The following is a 20744-nucleotide window of genomic DNA, read 5'->3' on the forward strand; positions in this document are numbered from 1 at the left end:
AWTACATGTCTTTGCAATTGACTTCGTGGCAATCACTTGAACCTAAGCACTGCTCTTTTTAAAATATGTTTTGATAGTTCTTTGACCAYATTAATAAGGGTTTTCTTTCACTCYAAAATACCTTTTCCTGCTAGRTTGTTAGCAAGAATAATTTTTCAAATCTGCCTCGTGGAGCGGCGTCCACCGTAGTGATTCATCAGTTTAATTTCAGAGGTTATTGAACAAACCCATATAAATACAAACATCCTTTGGAGTGGCCCAGTTCCCTTAAGAATCCTTGTGAGGAGCTGCTCTGCAGAAATTGCACATCTCGGGTCAGAACAAGTGCAGAGATACTCATTGGACAGAAGAAGTTTGAGTTTGTGTGAGCTTGTGTAGATGATGAAATGTGTTTGTGTGAGCTGTGTAGATGATGAAATGTGTGACAAAGCCTAAGTTACGTTCTGTGCTCCACTCAGACTTGTACATGTGTTTGTTAGAACGGACAAGGAGTATTTCAGTATTCAAGGAAGCCCCTCTGGGCCCAAGAGAAAGCCCACACAGAAAACCCCCAAGTGTACCAGGAGAGGCCACTTTGGGCTCCTCTCTGATTCTGAACATGAAATTGGGTTTGTATCATTGTTATTGGTATCACTAAAAATATTCTAAAGCAATTAAATGACCTGAGACTCTTCAGTCCCATGAAAGTTCCCATGGAGAGTGTTCTCCAAAATGTCATGAAGCCCCTCTTACTCTGTAGAGTTGAGCAGCTCCTGCCCTTCTGGACTCAGCTCAGTTTGGGTGAGAGAAGGTGCAGAATTGAATCCAGCTAATCCAAGGCAGCATTCTGAGTGAAAATTAGTATTTTGTATTTGTCTAAAAGCCAGGAAAAGGCTGCCATGGCCTTGTCCCTGCTTTAAGATGTCACACACAGGTGTGTCCCAGGCTGCAGCACAGCAGGGATGGATCTTGAGTCTCCCCACGAGGGCCAYGAGCAYGGCCAGAGCAGGGAAAACCAGAGACATGGTGTTGTACCTTGGAGTCACAGCCCCAGGAATGGGTGCTTAGAAAGGGCAAGAAATGCAATAGTGCCCAGCAAGGTGATTGAAGGATTTATTATATATCAGGGAGAGGGGGGAAAGAGGAGAAAGGAGGAAAGAGGGAGAGAAGGAAAAGATTCCTTGCATTCCAGAAGTGTAGCCAGAGGCACCTGGCAGTGATTAGTGTAAAGGTTCACCAAACTTCAGATAGAGTCTGTCTTACAAAAAATCCAAAAGAGTGAACGGTGTAACTGTTTCCTGAGCATGTGCTGACAGAAATTCCCGTAGGGCAAGACCCAGAACAGAAACACGTGGCCAGAGATTGGGCTCTGTCCAGGGACCTGATTAGCAGAGCTTTACACATAATTTTTAATATTATGGGAAGAGATGAAAATCCATGTTAACTTTTTTTTCCATTAAAAAAATAGTCTCCTGGTCCTGGAACTGAATTGGACTTTCTCACAATATCAGTGACTATAATGCTTGGGGGAGAGATTTTATGAATGAACTGGTTGGTGTGCTGGGTTTTATGGGAGAGCCTCATCTCACGGAAACTCTCCATTCCTCTAAGTGGCTGYAGTGCTGCACTTCAGATAAAATGTGGAGCTGCTTTGGTTTGTGCTYCTTACTCTGGTGCTTTATTAGCTATTTTTCTTCATGTTAATCTGAGTTAAAACATAATTCTCAAAAGTCAAGATTGTTAGATCTGACAATATTGCTGTGYATGGAACTGTTAGAGAATGGTCTGATAACCCAAAATATACAAAAAATTATTTGACATAAAGGACAGATGTTTTTGAGTCAGATTTGGTCCCGTTTCCACTGAACTCAGTGGGATATGGGTTGAGGTTCTTTGTCTAGCTGAGGAATCTGCCAATCAAGCCATCACACCATTAAAAAAAAAAACAAACCCAGACAGTTTTCATATTGGAAACATCCCTGTCTTACATAKTTCCATTTGCAGTTATACTTCATTCCTGCTTATAATTCAAAAATCTTAGTTTGAATTTATTCTGAAGATTTTTCGATTTTCAGTTCAATTCAGTATTTACTAAGTACTGCGTGTAGTGTTYGGCAGTCAAGGTCTAGTCAAGCTCTCTTATCTTAAAAGGAGCTTTACAGTTTTTAATTGTGTTAATTTGTCCTGGAACTGGCATTGAACAAAGACTAAAGCAGAGGGCAAATCTGTTTCTTCCTGAGACTAAGCACCATGTGTGAATACAGAAAACACCCATCCAGACATTGTGATGGAAATCTCAGAACCATCAATGTCCATCTATATTTATTTTTTGGTTCTTCATGTTGCACTGTATTGAAACAGGATGTTTTGTGTGCATTGTGAGAATACAGAGATCCTTAAACACCCCTGCCTGCTGGGGGAGAGTGCAGACAGGAGAAAGAATTCTAAAGCAAAGTCGTAGTACTTGGAGCCTTCAGGTATGTTTTCTGTAGGTCACTGATAGCTCATGGCATGCACAGGTAGTTCCCTCACACAGGCCTTACATTTTAACAAAAACTTCCACCATCCAAAATATATTGTTAAATCGTGATCACAAGAAAGTTTATATAAAGTCTTACTGGGATTTCTATTTGAGATACCAAAAGGTAGCCACTTACGAAGTGAGAGGAAGATCAGTCTTTTCTATATTTTGACTTTTAATTTTCCTTTTAAAAAGTCCTTCAGTTAGGACRAAGATTTCTGAGCATTGCCATTGATGTGAGTGACAAATGCTTTGCAGTAGAGCTGAGGGACTGGCTCGTTGTCCATGAGTGACCCTTGGTTTAGTGATTCTTTGTGGGTAGAATCCCACTTGACTGCAGGAGTTGCTGTGGAGCCCAGTATCTTCAGGCAGTGTTGGTGCTCAGTGCTACAGATGAGGTGGTTACTGAATTAGGCCCAGTAATTCCCCAAGTTTCCTTTTGGTTGTGTGTATGAAATCAAATAGGATTTTTATGATTAATCCTTTCCTTGATTGCCTGCTGATGMCTCCTCAGAGGAGCCATTGGCTGTGCAATCCCTGAAATCCCATCTCCCTCAGACAGGAGTTCCATCTCCAGTGCCATCCTCCAGTGGTGCTTCAGGGGGAACTGGAAAAGGCCCCCAGTACGTGGTCAGTCACCCTGAGCTGTGTRGGGAGTGAAGAGAGCAGAATTCCTCTCTGCCTCTGTGGGCGATCACTTTACATCCTGAAGCTCAAGATGTGATTACCCCTCGCTTAGCACGGAAATGTTGGTTTTGGCCGTTATATTATTCAGTCCCTTTGTAAAAAAATGGGTATTTTGTTTGATTCTGTGGCTCCTGTGGCTGTGAATGGCACAGGCCAGGGCATGCTGTGTGAGCAGAATGTTCCTTTTGTTTCCAGCCAAGCTCCTTCTCTCCGTGGTGCGTGTCCTGTTGCTCCTGTGTCTTGGACAGGGTGGAGGGGAGGCTGGCTCCTYCATCACACCCTTGTATGGCCCTGAACAGAAATATTCCATAGAGCCAGGAGCCCCTCAAATGTAATGAATTAAGGAAGGATTAGGATTATTTTTTCATGCCTGTRAGACTATTTATATCTCTTTATATATAGCTGTATATAGGCGTAGATATATATTAAAAGGCCCCAAAGGACCTGCAAATTTACTGAATTATGCAAGTTACAATTAAGGTAAAATATATGGTGTATATTTATTATTACTATCCAAACCAAAGCAAACTGTGGTTGTAGTACAGTATTAACAGGAAATGTGCAGGCTATTAGTTATTGAAACACACATGCCTGAGCTACTGCCTGGGAATTTTAGTGTATCCAGCTGAGTTCCTGCTGTAAGTAACTCAGTGTTACATCTTCCTCACAGAAGGCATCTCCTTTTAGGCTTTATTGCATTACCTGTTTTAATTTGTATGAGGAATGATTCYTCCTCCTTTGAACAACCTGAGTTGCTCAGCAACCTGATTAGGAGGCAGATATTCAGGAGAGAATTAAAACCACGGCACTGGGGACTGGACAGTTTTGCTGTTGAAAATCTCCCCTTGAGCGTGCCAGAGCCCATTCACACATGCACACACACACRGTAATATTTTAGGGACCAGCTTGAGCTGTAGGGATTGTAATGAATATTTGAAGGACACAGATCCCCATGTTGRCCACTTGTGCTAACRTAGCCAGATTTTYTTCTGCCTGAAAATTCTGCCTKAACTTACAGGAAACRCATTAAATTCCCTGTTTGGGGCAGATTGGGGAGAACATAGCAGATTTTTATGGTGATCTGCTCAGCTCTGTGCAACTCTCTTGATGCAGAGGAGGCAGCAATGGTYGAGTGTTACCAGGAGCTGTCAGGGTTTCATCTCAGGCTCCTGCTCCTAGGATACTGCTGCCCACAGCCAGCAATGTTTGCAGAGCTCCAGTACCAGGGCAGCTGTGCCCAGCAGCAGGGAGATGGCAGCTCCACACACTGCTCAGCATCCCCAGCTGGAGCAGGGCCTGCACCCCTCTGGCCTTGCAGGGGGATCTCAGCACCCTTAACCACTCAYCTCAAAGGTTTTGAGGCACAAACCCTGTCACAACTGTTGAGCTCACACACAGGAGAAACMCGAATGCAAGGGTGTAAGTGGGGACAAGCATTGCTTTAAAAATAACAATAAAAACTTAAATTCTTCTCCCATGGTTAAGATTTAAGTAGCCTCTGGGAGTAGTTAAACTGGGTAGGGAAGCTGGGGTTTTCAGTATTCCCACAGCTGGATACCTCAGTGTACCATTTCTGTTTGACAAGCAACAGGATTGCATAGAATTTAGAAACACGACGGCCCCTCCTAACAAAGCACTCGGAGCAGCCCGGCAGGTCTCTATGGGGTGCTGCGTTTCCCAGCAGTAGCCAGGACAAGACATTCCAAGAGCAGGCAGAGGAAACCCAACACAGGCAGTTGCAGAGGACTCTCCCCAGAAGCATTTCCCTCCCCTATTCAGAGCGGTTTCTGGCTCATCCCGACCTTGGAGTTTTTAGTACATCTTTTGTTTCTCTTTTAAATGTGTGTGTGGTCATTACCCATATAAATGTCACTATCATGAGCTCTTTTAGCTATTATCTTTCCAACRAAAACAACTGCAATCTTTCGAATCTCCTTTCAGATAGAAGCRTTTCCAGGCTCCTAAGAGCGTTGCTGGCTCGCAGAGGATGATGTTTGTGTCCGTGTGTGCTGGAGGAGGGGTTGGTGCGGGGCTGCAGCTCCTGACAGGCGGAGCGAGGGTTCTGTGTGTGTCCCGCACATCCCGGACCGGGCAGCCCTGGCTGGGAGCAGCGCTCAGCACAGACAGCGCCGCAGGGAACGCGGCTCGGGGGAGCTCCCTGAGCCCAGCCCGGCCCCACTCAGCTCCCTGAGGAAAAGCTGCGGCCCCAGGGGAGCTGCCCTTGGCGTTTGGCTGCTGCCGAGCAAATAAACTGGGGGTTTGCCTCTGCTTCGCTCCTCAGCAGCGCGGGCTCCAGAGAGCATTTGGTCCCTGACCCAAAGGGAGCACAGGTGGCCCCGGTAGCCCCCACTCCCTTTTTGGCACCTCTGCAGCCCCCAGGCCTTTACCAAACCACAACAAATAAGATGTTTTTCTCTCTACACATTGGCTCTTATAATTCTACTTTAGTCCTCTTTATTTTACGTATTACTGGTCAGCATTTATTGGAGGGAGTATTTTTCTCAGAAAAAGTTTTCCAGTTCTTRCATATTTGAGTCAAAAATATCATTGCCTTCACCCATTCAACAATTCTAGTTTAATTCCTCAGTTTGGGGATGTCCAGTTTCTGTAGTTTGTATTATAAGTCTTCTTCCATTGTTTTGGGAGATGAAATTATTTCAGCATCGGATAGGCTTGGCTTAGTTGATTTAAACCCCTTTTAATATTTAGAGCATCACTGTGACAGCTTTTGGCAGTGTTCCTGTGCCTCTCATGTTAAATTTGGTTAAGCTGTTGTCGCCATTAATTCACAGTTCCCCTCTGTTTACCTCTTGCACGCTCCCATGTAATGCTTAGCCCTCACTGGAGCACAGCCTCGCTCCCGAGGTCAATCCCAACTGCTCCAAGAAGCAGTCGTGTGAAATGATGGTTTATGGTGTTTGAACAGCTTGTGCAGGAGTAGAGGAAGACACCAGTGAGAGATTGAAGTTTTTATTCAATTTAATTCAAAGTTAATTCTTTGTCTGCCTCCACCGGTTTGTGCTCAGTATTTTTTCCAGCTCAGTGACATCTATTACAAGCTGCAGAGATTGTTTTATTTCTCTGCCTTGGGGCCTGTAGCTGGAAGTTTCCACAGTGGCTCTCAGACCAYGAGGTGGATTTTGCAGCATCTGAAGGCTCTGGTGCTGCTCAAAGAGGTRCTTCTTACATTTAGCAAAAGCTCCAGAGGCAGCAGAGAGTGTATTAAGAGCTCCCCATGCTGCCTGCACTATTTGCCAGGCAGCACTGGGCTGTGGAGCACAGGGCCCATTGTCACAGCTGCAGGGCACGAGGTGMACTCTGCTCATCTGCACTCGGAGCAGCGCAGCTCCAGGAGAGGTTTGGATGTCACTGGCCAGGTTTGCAGCCCCATCCCCAGCCCTGTGCTGTCCTTCCTGCTGTTCAAGGGCTGAAGGACATCTCTAGCAAAGGGCCTGGTCCCTTCTGTGCCAGCCTGGTACCACCCTCACRGGGGCAGGGAGAAACCACTGACCCTTCTCTGCTCCACCAGTAGCCCAGGATGCCAGGGCACTTCATGGAAGTGGATTAGTGAGRTTCTTCCTCAGCTCCTATGCGGGCCTGAATCCCAGATGTCCAGGGGAATTTTCCATCTCTCAGGTACAAGCACTCAGGTTTACACTGAGCAAGGCTGCCACAAGCAAACACCTCCTTAGGCTCTTCTTTTAAAAGGACAGAGCCATCTGTTGCAGCTGAAACTGAACTTCTATGTCTAAAAAGTCCTCCATGAGGAATAAGTGAAACTAATGCTTTTCTTTGTCTTGGCTGGAGCTTCACCCTGTTACAATTTGACCTTGTTACAGCTATGAAGGCACTTAAAACAATTTACTTGCATTTTCTCATTCTAGCTACATTTCCCCCTTCTGTTTCTCAGCTCACAAAATTTAAAATTAAATTGAGCTGTGTTTAAGTTGCTCACTGAGGAATGATTGAGGAATGGTGTCATTTTAATGCTGTCATTGTGGCGAGTACAGGAACTCAGTATAAATAAACAGAATTCCTTGTCTAATTCCCTYTCCTCCTAGCAAATACCTGAAAGTAGCACTGCATTGTTGTCMTTTTCTTTCAGTACAACTTGTACCTGCAAAACAGACTTCTCTGTAGTTTGGCCATTATGGAAATAAGGCCATTCAAGTATTTTGTTTTCCCATATTATGATATGTGAAGTTTTTCTGTATTTTCTTTTTCTAGGCTTGCTCCCAACATAATCTCTCCACTTGTCAGCCCCCTGAAAGCTTTAGTTCCACCTTCCCTCTTGCAGAAACACGGCTCTCCATCRTCCCACAGCCAGTCACCAAATGGGCAGCAGTTTTCTGGGATACCAAATACACCGTATGCTCCATTTCCCAACCAGTCTGTACAGCAGGGATCTCAAGGTAACTCTTCCCTCTCTTTGTTTTTTGAACCTTTTTGAATTCCTAGCTGGATAAAAAGAATTTATTTTGGTTTTTCATATTTGGCTAATACTGTCAGCATTTCAGTGGGAACTCCAAGTTTTAGACTGGATTGATGTTCACACAGGTGAAAATTTTCAGACAGGTCCATGCTGTGATATATCATAATGGGGAAAGCTGTCCCAGCAGCAGATTTATTGCATTTATTCAGGTTCTTCAGTAGAAGGCTGCTGGCCATGCCCCTCTCCTGACTGGTCATCCAGCCTGGAGAGTGACCCTGCAAGAGCCATCCAGTTCAAAAATACGTGGGCTGAGGCACACCTTGGCTGTGTCTGCTCACTCCACTCATAATGATGCACTAGACATGGAATTAGGCAAAGAAAAAAAAAACACACGTTTTTCCTTGTATTATTTGGGAGTTTGGCTTGTTTTACATTATATAATAATATGTAAATACACTCTGTACAACTGTAGCGTGCCTGTGGGATTTGAGGACAGGAATGAGAGCAGTAAGCAGCTGTCCCACAGCTTAATTTAAAACATTTTTTGTTCTGAATTACTCAGCCTTTTTAATTGGGAGCTTACATACCTATTCTGGAGTTCTGCTGTGGGAACTAATTAATGTTCCTGCAATTTTTGAGGCACAAATTAGCAAGAGATATTATTATCACAGATTCCTCCAGTAACAGGAGCTTGCATATTTAAGAAATCTGTTATGCAATCCAGATGGTGAGCTGCTAAAGTGTGGTAAATATTCCCAATAAAGAAGTGTGCAGGACATCTGTCTGCTTGCAAGAGCCTGAGCACAGAGCTGTGAGCAGTTCCCAGCTGGGATGGGGTTGGGTATCCCAGCATTTCCCTCTGCCCCTCATTCTCTGAGCAGTGTTTTTGCTCTTTGGCTGGACAGGCTTAGACTGCAGAGTTAAAGCATATTATATTTAATGATTTGTGCTGAAGGAAAAACTAACTCAACCTGATGCTCAACAGATTATTCAATTTAAAAAGATTAACTCTGTAAGGGAAAAGTGGCAGATTTATGATAGSATATAATGATATATGATTATGTTGCTATAATGAGCTAAATAACTACAAGCCACAAGAGGAAAGTTTAGCAGCTCATTACTACGGCAGAAACAAATGCATAGACAGAACAAGTTTTGAACCACTTAAATAAATTGACTTTATTCCTTAAGAAAACCACATTTCCTTTTGAATGAATTGTTGCTTTCTAAGTGTTATGTCATGTGGTTTCGAAAAAGCAATAATTTTCCACTTTGGCCAAACGTTGAAGTACTATTATAAATTCATTATGGAAATGGTCATTCCAAAATCAGTTTTGATTAGCAGCCTTTGAAACCAATTATCTGTTACCTGTACTTAGCTGTTCTTGCTTTATTTTTTTCTTTTTTTTTCTACCTCTCAGCTCATTAATAGCACACTTTCCTAATGGAATCTGTAATAATTTGGGAGTTTTGAATTTTTGCCAAAAAAAAGGTACAGCACATAAGCCTAGTGTAGAACCAGGCATCTGTACAGAAGCACATAAACATTGTGGATGTGGAATTTTTAGGGGATGGCAGCTTCGTCAGGCTGGTAGCAGAAATATTGATAATGAAAGAACAAGCTGACAATATTTATATGTTCAAACCTAGCTGTAGTAAGATCACATGGAAACTATTACATGCTGAAAGAATTTGGCAGGCARTGGAATCCTGTAGTTATTTATACCTGACATGATTTCTTGTCAGAAATTTTATAGAATTTGAAAAGCTGAGATTTATTTGCAAATRCATGTAAATGACATGACATAACAAGATAGTATTTAATAGGCATATTCCAGTTATTTGCTCATTACATCATACATTTTAAAGCTGCTTGAAGTTTTCTAGGCTGTGCCTAAGAGAAGCAGMGGCAGCCAGTGCTCTGTGTGAAGTGGCTAAGTGCAGCTTTTCTGCCACAAATTATTTCAAAGCAAAATTTTAACTAAATGTTATGTTTGGAACTCAGTTTATCCCTTTATGAACTGTTATATTTCTACATCTACTGTACATAAAACATTTAACAGTGATCATTTAAACTGACAGGGCATTTAGTAAATCCTTCACGTGAAAATTAGCTCAATTTTTTTTTTATTTAAATCAAAACTGAAGGAAAACCTGAAATCCATGTGGCAAAAAAAATATTGGTGAAACACTTATTGCCAAGTTGGTACTACAGATTTGCATTCTAGAAGGAGCAGGGATGTCTGCACCAGACCAGCCTTTGTGCTTACTTTGTATTTTAACCCCTGAAGGGATTAACACTCCCCTCTTCACTGGGTGGTTCCAGGAACACTTTTTTTCCTCTGCCTTCTCAGATTATCACACATAGTGGTGCTGAGGGATAGATGCWGCAATCCAAAACAGGATTTCATTATTTATGGCAGTTCTTTTCCAGACTCTTGAATCTGARGCAGTTCTCTGCTTCAGGTATTTCCAGACAGTGTAACTTAAAACACTTCAAAATAACCTTTCACCACAGGTTGTAGGAAAACCCTGGATCCCACTAGCTTCAATCCAGTTTTGTCATGCTTGGCTGCTCTCTGCTTTTCTAAGCCACTGTGCCAGCCCTGCAGATCATGAAGATATTTAATTGATGCAACAAAGACAGGCCTGGGAGCACAAGGGAAGGACAGCAGTTACAGGGACAGAGAAAATACACGYCATGCCTTCCCTAGGAGTGATGTCTATAGCAGACATTCTGGAAAAGGTTCATTTTTTTTTTCTCTAGCAATGCACTTAAGTGTCCTCTGCAACCAGTTATGCCTTCTTTGAAGCCAAATGTCTCTTCTTTTCACTGCTCATCTTAAAAAGATGTATTTTTAGAAGGCTTACAGCAAGGAGTTTGTGTTTTGTAAACAGAAAGTCAGGATAATTATCAGAGCAAATCAATAAAGCACTGTACCTAAAACCACATCAAAAGAGGGCTGTGCTACCTCTCATAAGAGCTCCTCGGTTCTTTGAGCCAGCCTCTCCAGGCAGTAAATAGAGGTGGCTGTCTGTTTATTCCAAGGAAGGACATGCATCATTTAATGCTCAGCTTTCCAAATTTTTGGGYCGCCTTCTCCATCGCAGCAAATACAAGCAGCCTTGGTGCAGAGTGTGTAGTGTYTTTATCTAAGAGTCATCCATTAGGACTTCACTAATCATGGACATCAACAATTTAGATATTTTTTAATGGTTCATTCATATGTTCTCAAGAAATTAATCAACTAATTCTTGCAGATTCTGCCAAAGCACATATTAAACTGGGAAACTTCAGATCAAATCTTTAACCACTCAATGAGTTTATTGCATTTCTACTCAAGAATTGCCTCACTTGGCTTTATTTATTGYCACCTTAGCAAATATGAAGTGACCAGACCCTGAGCTTTGCCTGGTACTGCTTGGTCAGACTTTGATAGTAGAGGGAAAACGTAGAGCAGTACAGGAGATSTCACTGAACAGGAGAGAGCTTGAACACTGCACGAATTGTCAGGGACACATCACGCCCCATACAGCCCATATGGCTCTGGGGACAGACACAGCTATTTAATTTCTGAACAAACAGACTGAAGAGCTGCACAAGCAGCCAGCAGCCACTCTGCTGAGTGGGGCCGAGCTGTCAGCTGGAAATGTGGAAATGTGGAAATGTGGCTGTGACTGGGAGTCACTGAGCTGTCCTGAGCTCCTGCAGCAGTTCTGAGGAAATGTCTCAGTCTGAGCAACACTGAGGGAAGAAAGACAACAGCTCCATATTTTTTCTGGTAGCTCGAGAAAAATTCTAAAGCACATTCTGTTAGACTTAAAGCCTGATTTACTTGACTTCAGTTGCTTTTTAAGGGAAGGAGCATAATTTCAGAGAAGRTAGGAAAAGGGGTGGTTGATAGCAATGTGCAGTTAGTGTGCAATGCACCTGGAATCAGGAAGAGGTTACTGAGGCAGGAGGAAGGAAGAGAATTAAATCGAGCCGTGGTTGGTCTAAATACTGTGACATACTTCGAGGTCATTTTTATGAGAATAAATTACATACAATTATAGGATGTTGGCACAATTTATAATTTGTAAAATTTCTCAGCAATTTATTGTCCTTTACTGTTAAGTATCTTTTGTTGTCTACAATTCATTCACAACTTCTGATGGCAAAACCCAAACTCTGGGTACTGATAATACACTACTTTAAAAAAAGGCAGGATCTAAGAAATGCTGGTCGTGTAGGGGACAAAAGTCAAACATGCCCCAAACCTAGAATGACTGAGGCAAGCAGAGACTGTACAGATCTGTCTCAGCAATTGCCAGAAGTAGAAGAGCCTCTGGCTGAATTTGGTCTTCACCCAACATCCATGTGGAGTCAGTCCTGCACCTGTAGTTCAGTTTTACCTGCACACTGTGGCCCTCTGTGTGCAGTGAAAGGGGCTTCATTTGGATCAAGTGCAGTCTGAGAAGGAAGTTTGAGGTACCTGTGAAGGTATTTCRGATAAACAGTGCTGTCTCCAGCAGTGCACAGCACACACTGGATGGGAAAAGACTTTACTCAACTGAAAACAAAGCAGTGCTATGCATTTAAATGCTGCATTATTGTATTTAAATGAACAGTAATTTGTTACAGAGACATTCCCTTAGGAGCTGAGCATCCTGGACCAGATCCAGTGGAGRGCTTGGAACCAAGTATGCTGGTGACTGCTCAGCTGAACTATTGCTTGAAATGAAGCCCATCCTTGAGATTTTTGTTTAATGGGGATCACAGTCCACAGCACCTTGTGGGACCAAGTTTGATGCAATGCTTCTGTTCCTGCACTTTATAGAACAGCACAATCATTTTTCCAAAGTTAAAACTGAGGAACTAAACCCCCCCAAGGGTACGAAAATACTGTGACAGCAGTGGAGGTAATAGCATTGCAGAAGGGTTAAACTGTGTGTGCAATATCTGCTTTCAGGTTACCAAGGCAGCTTTCACTCCATACAAAACTGTTTCCACTATGGAGATTGCTACAGAACAATGGACCAGTCTGTCAGCAGTGATGTGCTCACAGGGGAATCCCATTGCTTCAACCCTCTGAGGCAGAATGGCTATCACATACTCAATGCACCTTTAGCTTCAACAGGTAATTTATTCCACTTATAAAGAATTATCCATATGATATTTGTAGCAGGAGGGGGAAAGAACACATTTTATATTCAATGTTATGACAAAAACATGTTTGTATAAAAAACCCTGAAATACATTTGCATCTATAAAATCCCAGAAGGAAAGCAATTTYTTTTTTAGTATTTTAATCCTGCAGTATTTGACTGAAAGACTAAGTCTCTTCCATTCTGGCAACACCCACCTTCAGGAGAGCTGACAAGACACTTCCCACATTTATTGTGTGTGCTGTTCATTGCACATCTCAGGTGTGCTTGGCCAGGCTTTTATAATCAGGTCAAAATTATAATGGCTACATTACTGTAGTACTGCAATATTTTAGTATTCAGTTTTTTTTTCTACCTTTAAAACCACAATTAAGAATAAACAGAATTGATGAAATTGAACAAAACATGAGTATTGTCAGAGCCATGAAACAGAATCATTTGCTGCAATCTTTACTTACATATCTCCAGGAAAGTTCTCTTCATGTCTGCACTCAGGAGGGCACCTCGGTTAAGGACGATACTGGAAACATATGTTTAAGTGCTTTTTGAAATGGGGCCTGAGTCAGACCACAAAATTAGAGTTGACTTTCCTGTTTGTTTTGTATTAAAGGAGACTCTGTTCAGAGYGAGCGTGCATGCATTTGTCTGCATTTGTCTGTTCCATTCTGGGAAGTGCATGCATCAATAACCAACACAAGGGAAACATTTAAGATGAAGTTTCAGCTTCAACTTTGAATTCTTTAGTGTTACTCATAAGTTTGATGTTACTAAAACATAGGTTTTTTTTCATGTTAACATCAAATTTCAAGTTTAGATTGACAGCCTGCAATATTTAAAGAACAGACTAAATAAACTTTCCAAAAGAAATTGTAGCAGTAAAGAATAATACTGTGGCAAGACACCAACTTCAACAACAGTTGATTTTTCTGTCTGGGCCTAAACGATCAWGAAATGTTTCTGTTTAATATTTTTGTTTTTAGAGTGGTTATTGAGGCATGCAAATACTTAAAAGGCTGAAACATAAACATGTATGAAATATATAAATCTCATCTCATCTTTTAGTGTGTAAAATAGAACCATTCAGGTTTGCAAGATTCATCAAGGCTACACATTAATTTTTTTTCAGGCTTTTACAGCACCATTAATATTAAATGAGATCTCATCTCACAGGAATGCCAAATGTGACTGGCAAACAGCTGTTCCATGAATCACATTAACAGTCAATAAATTTTTATTTTCTGTTCAGGACTTTGGATAGTTTACTCTATCTGGAATCTAATAATGATTTCTGGGGTGTATGCTTATCTTGGGTTTTATCCATCTCTGCTTGTGTATCCACCCTGTATACAGGCTCATCAAATAGAAATTAGCATAACATAAACACTCGCAAAACTTATCAAAATACTGCTCACTCCACTTGGCCCAACACAGATAAACACACCAAGGTCATCCTCCAGAACCTCTGGACATTCACTGTGTGCCASATTTCTGCAGACAGCAGAATCTGACCTGTAAACCAACAGTAAATTMGTACGTCATAGGAAAACACAGAAATGTAAATAAGTAGAGAATTTGATCTCCAATAATAAAAACATACCTGACAGTAAAATATCCCCAATTAAGTGGACAGGTTTTCCTGTAGCCAGGACTGGCTATGGAGGATGCAGGATCTGTTCCTGGTTGCTGCTGTGGTGCCACACAACCCTGAAGCCCCTGTGGAGCCTGGGCAGTGTTTGGCTCAGCCCTACCCAGGCACACCCACCTGCAAAGGTGTGGGCAGGTGGAAAAGACAAGGGGAAGGCTAAGGAGAAGAAATGGCCTCATTTTCCACTGAGGCACAGAGAAACAGGCATTTCCCAATGGCCCCACAGACCCCCTCCATGGAGCAGAGAGTGGAGCCATGTTGAGTGCTTTACCCATGAGGATCAGCCAATCCACACATGGAGTCACCACTCTGTGTAAGGGCTTGACTTTTTGTGTCAGGCACACAGGACACAGGCATTTGCTAAACTGCAGCTTGTTCCACATGCTCCCTCAGCTGATTTGATGTTGYTGCTGCTGTTCCAGTTGTGGTAGGTGGGCTCTGGGGTCCCTGGGTCAGTCCAAGGGTCAGAATGTTGTGCTGAAGTTCACACAGATGCTTTTCTAAAGACTAAATCTAAATCAGGTGGTACAAGGTAAACCAGAAAATGTATAAAGGATGAAGGTAAGGGGGGGTGAGACCTTCCCGTGGCAGAGGGGAAGTAAGGAAGAGGTGGACTGCAGTAAAATGAACCATGTGCATGTGGGCCTTGACYGGCCAGTTGAAAAGCAGGTTCTTGTGGATCATAATAGGAACTTTTCAGACCTGCTCGTTTGCACAGGGATGTGCAGCTCAGGAGGTTTGTAACAGCTGTGGAGGTTTGGCACTGTGCAAGAAGGACAGAGAGATTGTTCCCCACTGCAGTGGCAAGCAGCAGCCATCTTGGCCTGGGAAGGAGCCRGTGGGCTTTGGTGGGCTGAGGTTCACAGCTCCTTCCACACATCCTGTGAGCTTGACCTGCCCCAGCCGTGCTTCCTCAGACCTGCACTATGTGGAGAGCCAGTAAATGTAGGATCCAGATTTCTTCTGGGTCTTAAGAGCAGCTGGAAGACACATGGAATAATTTTTCGAAGTGCTATTAAAAGGAAAAACACAAAACAAGAGGACTGCATCACTTGTAGTGCACACTTAGTAGGATCGTTGCCCACTCATTGTTTTGACATCCTATTCAGATAATGCCTGTGAGTCCCAAGAGAGCCATGCTCTGATACTTGCACTTCACTTGCAAGTGCACAGCTTTCCACAGGAATGAATGGGAGCGCCAGCCATGATGACACAAAAATCCATTGGAGTTTGTGCATCTCCTGGGCAAGGCATTGATGCCGAACACCATTGTCTTTCATTAACACTGTGCTGTCCTGTGTGATCCCAGGCCCCAAGCTGTGTTTCCCTCCTTGCATGCACCGTGGCACTAACTCGTGTCCATGCCCTTGTCACTCTTCCAGGCTATGAGGGGATCTCTGAAGCACARTGTGTATCTGAAGACATGGTCTCCAATGGAACGGATGAAAATGGATTCTTCCAGAACAGCGCCTTTGATCACTGCTTGAATCACATTCCTTCCATCTACACAGATACCTAAGAGCAGTGCTGGCCTTGTTTCCTTTATTATACCTATAACTGCGTATGTAATAACAAAGGTGTTGTTCAAGTACTTTTATTTAGTCTGTATCCCTATATGTGCTCATTTAAATGAACACCTCACATTTACCAAACCATTTTATACATGAATAGTCTGTATAAGGTAATATTGGAACCTGTTCCTTTGCTGTGGCACTTTGAAATTCATGCTTTAAGGGAATGAGGAGCATTTCAAGCAGCTTGTTTTGTAAGTTTTCTCAGTAAAGTGTAAATGTAAGTTATATAATAAACTTGTAAAGAAGAGGTTTTTCTTCTTGGAAAGTATGTTTCAATTTGAGAATGTTGTTCCCTTTAATCATTTTTCATTTAACTTGTTGGTTCGGTCTTCTTTCTTTTTTTTTTTTAAACTAAAAGGATTTTTTTAATCACAGACCTCATGTATATAAAGATCTACATTTGCTCAGCTGGTTTTGTATTTTCAGTTTTACAAGAAAGCATTAAAAACTGGAAACAAGTGTACTGTCATTTCTTAACACCACTGGGCCCCCTGATATATTCTTAACATGCCTGAGAGGGATTTTAACAAGGCAGTGACATTTCAGTCACTGTGACATTAGAACAGGTCACATGTATGTGAAGAAAAAGATGTTCTCATTTCCAAACCATTTCAAGTTTAGCTTAGTAAGGTTGTCCAGACTGCATCAATCCATGTCTGTTCACTTACAGAGTTACCCAGGCTGCTACAGGGCACCACTGAAACGCCCAAACTGGGTTGAACCCAAGTGTGTGGCTGAGGATGGTACTTTGTATTTTTTCATCTCTCCCCAGAAATGTGGAACACAGCTCAGGTCCAACAGGACACTGTGTCCCAGGACCCCACAGTTTTGCTGCTATGGGAGCATCAGGATCCCTGGTGCCCCTGTGCCTCTGCGAACACAGAAAGCCCTGGGTGCTGTGCCCTCACAGCAGCCCCTGCCGAGGCTAAGCAGGGTAACCACAGAGCTAACACTGTGCACTTGTTTCTCCAGGGCCTGGTTGCACCTTGTTAGTGCACATGAAGGCGCCTCTGTATCCAATTTAGCTTTCTGTCCTCAAGAAATTTGAATGAAACTTAGACATTCAGGAAGTTTTAGTCACTACAGACCAAGGTTCATGGGTTACATGACCTGACCCCCCTGTTCTAGYGAGGGTTCCTCAAGCTCTCTGGCTCTCAAGGACGCCCCGTGCCAGCTGCAAACCCATTAATTGTGGCCAAGCAGCCCTGGCAGCACTGACTCATCATTCCTCTCCTAGAACTGAAATGCAGAAAGGCTCCAAACTGTGCTCTAAGCCTACACACGTGGCTTTGCTTCTGATCACAGCCACATTTGGCTTTCTGTTCTGTTTATTTATTCTGATGCGTCAGAGTTTGGGGTTTTTTTGGTTTCAGAYGAAAGTGGGCAGAACTCTCTCCCAGAACCTTAAACAAGGAGGCAGGTAGCTTAATAACTGACAAGCAGGAAAAACTAGGGCTTTTGAAGGGAGACTTAGAAAAATATCCAAAGCCCAACAAAGCTCTAATGTCTGAGACAAGAATCAAAATAATTCCTGCGCTGCAATTAGTTGGAAACACAAAAAGGAAATCGTGACTTAAAAACAAGATTAATTCAATTTCCTAAAAATTAAATRAATTCTTCTAAAAATGACATTTTTTAAGTTAAAAATATAAACCAGCCAATTCTAAACATATTTGATCAATTACAAAAATACTTATGTCACAACAACCAGGCTGTTTAAAACCACACAATGATTCATAAAGGTTTGGGAAACTTAAAGCATAGCAGCTGGGGTGATGATTTAATTCCACAATCTGTGTGAATCRGGTTTTCTGTAAATTAAAAGGATAGATTCAGAGAAATGCAAARGCACTTGTTTGAGTCTGTCTGGTTTGGAAAGTTATCCATAATAAAGCCATTAAAATGCACAATAGCACAAGTTAATGGTTATTCGTGTGCTGTGTACCTCATTATTTCCTTTTATTACATGTAAGTAGGGAAGTATCTCATGTAAGCTTTTCCTAAAGACACAAAGAAACCTTTCAATGGAATTTATTGCTTGGCAAGTTTCTCGTTGTGGTGCTGTAAAAACCCCAACAACTAATATATATAATAACTGGAGTAAGGCTTTATATATAATAGTAGAAAATTATTACCCTGTGGAATTAAAATGGAACTGCTGGTTCCAGTTGACTGTCAGATACTTTTTCAATCTAAGCAACAGAACTGAACTAATAAATTACAACACTACTTTATAAATAGCTACAAATCATTTCCCCAGTGAATGCAAGCCCCGTTTACCCCTGTGCRTGTACTCTGTGTATGCAGGACGCTTTAGGAACAACTGAAATAAGATGACCTCCGGTGGCTGATCAAGCTGAGAGAGAGAAAATGAATTTCAAGTTGAGACTGAAGCAGCAAAGGCACTTCTCTGCACTCTCCACCAGCTGGGCTGGAAGCCAAACATTCAGCAGGGCTTCAAAGCTTTTAATATAATCAAGCTCAGGCTTTTCATTGTACAGCAAACCAAAATGCTTGTTCTGTTCTCATCCTGCTGCAGCACCTCACAAGCTACAGAAGTGACGGTCCTGCTGTGCTCCAGAGGGGCCTTTGCAGGTTGAGCTAATGAGATGTGCACACAGAATCACAGCATCGTTTAGGCCAGAAAATACCTCCGTGATCATCGAGTGCAACATGTGCCATTTAAGGACAAAATAACACTGCTGTAATGCCCTCATTCCAATGTGGCAACAGGGCACAGGAATGTTCATGCCCCAAAGGCTCAGGTTTGCAGCAGGAATGGCCACAGCCTGCAGCAGGGATGGGATGTGCTCCCAGGGAAAGGACAGAGAGGTGAGTCCATTTTCAGATCCATTTTCAGATCGTATTCTCTACTTATGTGCGCACCCAACAGCAGGAAGAGCTGCTGCTGGTGGAAAGGCTCCCCTGTTTCTGAGCCTGTCCTTTCAACTGGGTGCATTTTCTAAATGGTCAAAGTCCAAAAAGCCAAATTCCAGAGCACATTAAGAGCACCGGTTTGATACTGCAATAGCTCAAAGTTACGCAAGCAGTGCAAAAAAACCCCAGTGCTTAAAACAACAACCAAGTATGTGAAAATAAACAGTGACTGTAAATTGAATTTAAATTGCATAAGAGCAAAAGATTTCAATGGGTTTTGTTATGATCTTATTAAAACCTACATGATTTTAGTTCTGCTCTCAAGTAATGTATTTGTATTAAATTAGGTCAGTGGAACACAAGATGAAAAAATAGCCAGCCTATATAATTGAATTCACTGACAGCACAAAGCCATTGGAATATTCCCTCCTGAGATAAGCCCTTCTGAGATCTGCAGAGTTACACGAAAAGCTCCTCTCTAGTTAAATTTCAAAGCAAACTGCAAACTCCCTGAGGTGATTTGGAAGTCCASGGCCCAGAGTCAGCAGAAGGAGGGCTGTAGCCATAGATTGTCACAGCCTTGCACGACTGCCTGTCTCAGTTCCATGGGCTGAAAACCACTCAGCCATGGCAGAATGTTTCTTTAAACCATCGAAACTGTACAAAGCCCCAATCGAGCTAAAGGCTTTACAACACTGAGCTTTCTACTGGATTCCCACTGAGGTGAAATTTGCTTCCTCAGTCAGGTGCTGAGAAGGAAAAGATGCCTCCAAAAGGGGGAATCAGCCTGTCATGGGAAGGTGTTGAGGAACCACTTCTTCACTGATGGACATCAAAATGCAGATATAATAAATACGTCCCAGCACATCTCCTGTGATAAGGAAGGCTGAGCCTGTGCTGTGCCAGTATTCTACATCCTTTCCTAAAGAGCCAGTGAGTGCTCCTGTCCGAAACAAAGCATGCCCTACACAACAAACCTGGAGACCACTGGGAAAAAAAGAAATCCCTCTGAATCAGAGTTTGCCCTGAATACAACCCAGTGTGACATTGCTGAATTGCAATGGGTTGAGGGACAGATTTTTTAAAGGTGTCTGAACACCTGAAAACAAAGGGGGACTAAGTGGTTTGGTTTTGTTTACTTGTTTGTTTTAAATACAACTGCCTTAAATTGCTTTAATTTCATCTCCAGGATTTWATTTGCTTTGAGAAATCCTCTTAGGTGTCTATTTGCATCTTCAGGCACATTTTTCAAATCTGGGGTTTATTGCATAATGAGTTTTTTCCCTATCTCTTTGGGTTGAGAATCACACATTTGCCTMAGGMATTCTCTGTGGAGCTGAAATCTGTYAGGATTATAAATACAGGCTGAGCTGGGAACAGGCACTGGAAACTGCCATGAAGACCATGTACAGAAAACAGTGATTCTAGTCACACAAGATACCTGATACAGTTGGCAGGAAGGCAAAGCTAAACAAATGCAGGTTTACATTTTACTATTTAAAGAATAAAATATTCAACTTGAGTTCCATTAACACCTGTCAGGACTTTGGTACATACTCAAATCCACATTTCTAATTTTACTGCTAAATAATCCTAAACTTGGCAGTTAGAAGGTAAAGCAAAATACCCAAGCTAAACATCTGAAGCAAATTGTAGCTCTCTGGAAGAGCCCTTCTGCTTTATAAATGAAGGTCATATGTATAAATGATTAGAAGCTTAAGGAAATATGTCTTCTGCTTTTCTAAATTGATAACATACATATTGCATTAATATTCCCACATCAATTATTGGACATGTTCCCTGCTGTAAGAAAAACGATAATTTTAAAAAAATAATCCTGTGGAATAATATTCTTATACTAGCACTATTAACTCTTGCCAT

At 42.2% G+C, this 20744-nt stretch overlaps 1 protein-coding gene across 1 annotated transcript in view; it reads left to right on the top strand.

Moving 5' to 3' along the window:
* GLIS1 (GLIS family zinc finger 1) overlaps positions 1 to 16309 on the top strand; it is a 174553-nt gene extending 158244 nt beyond the window's left edge. The window contains exons 9-11 of the mRNA XM_057367011.1: positions 7415 to 7599; positions 12572 to 12739; positions 15795 to 16309. Of these exons, the coding sequence (XP_057222994.1) occupies positions 7415 to 7599; positions 12572 to 12739; positions 15795 to 15931 (490 nt within the window). The 3' untranslated portion in view covers positions 15932 to 16309. The remainder of the gene's footprint in view (positions 1 to 7414; positions 7600 to 12571; positions 12740 to 15794) is intronic.
* Positions 16310 to 20744: the final 4435 nt, after the last annotated feature.

Source organism: Malurus melanocephalus, unplaced genomic scaffold (assembly GCF_030028575.1).
Source record: "Malurus melanocephalus ecotype Western Australia unplaced genomic scaffold, MMel_1.1 scaffold_74, whole genome shotgun sequence".
Lineage (NCBI taxonomy): Eukaryota > Metazoa > Chordata > Aves > Passeriformes > Maluridae > Malurus > Malurus melanocephalus.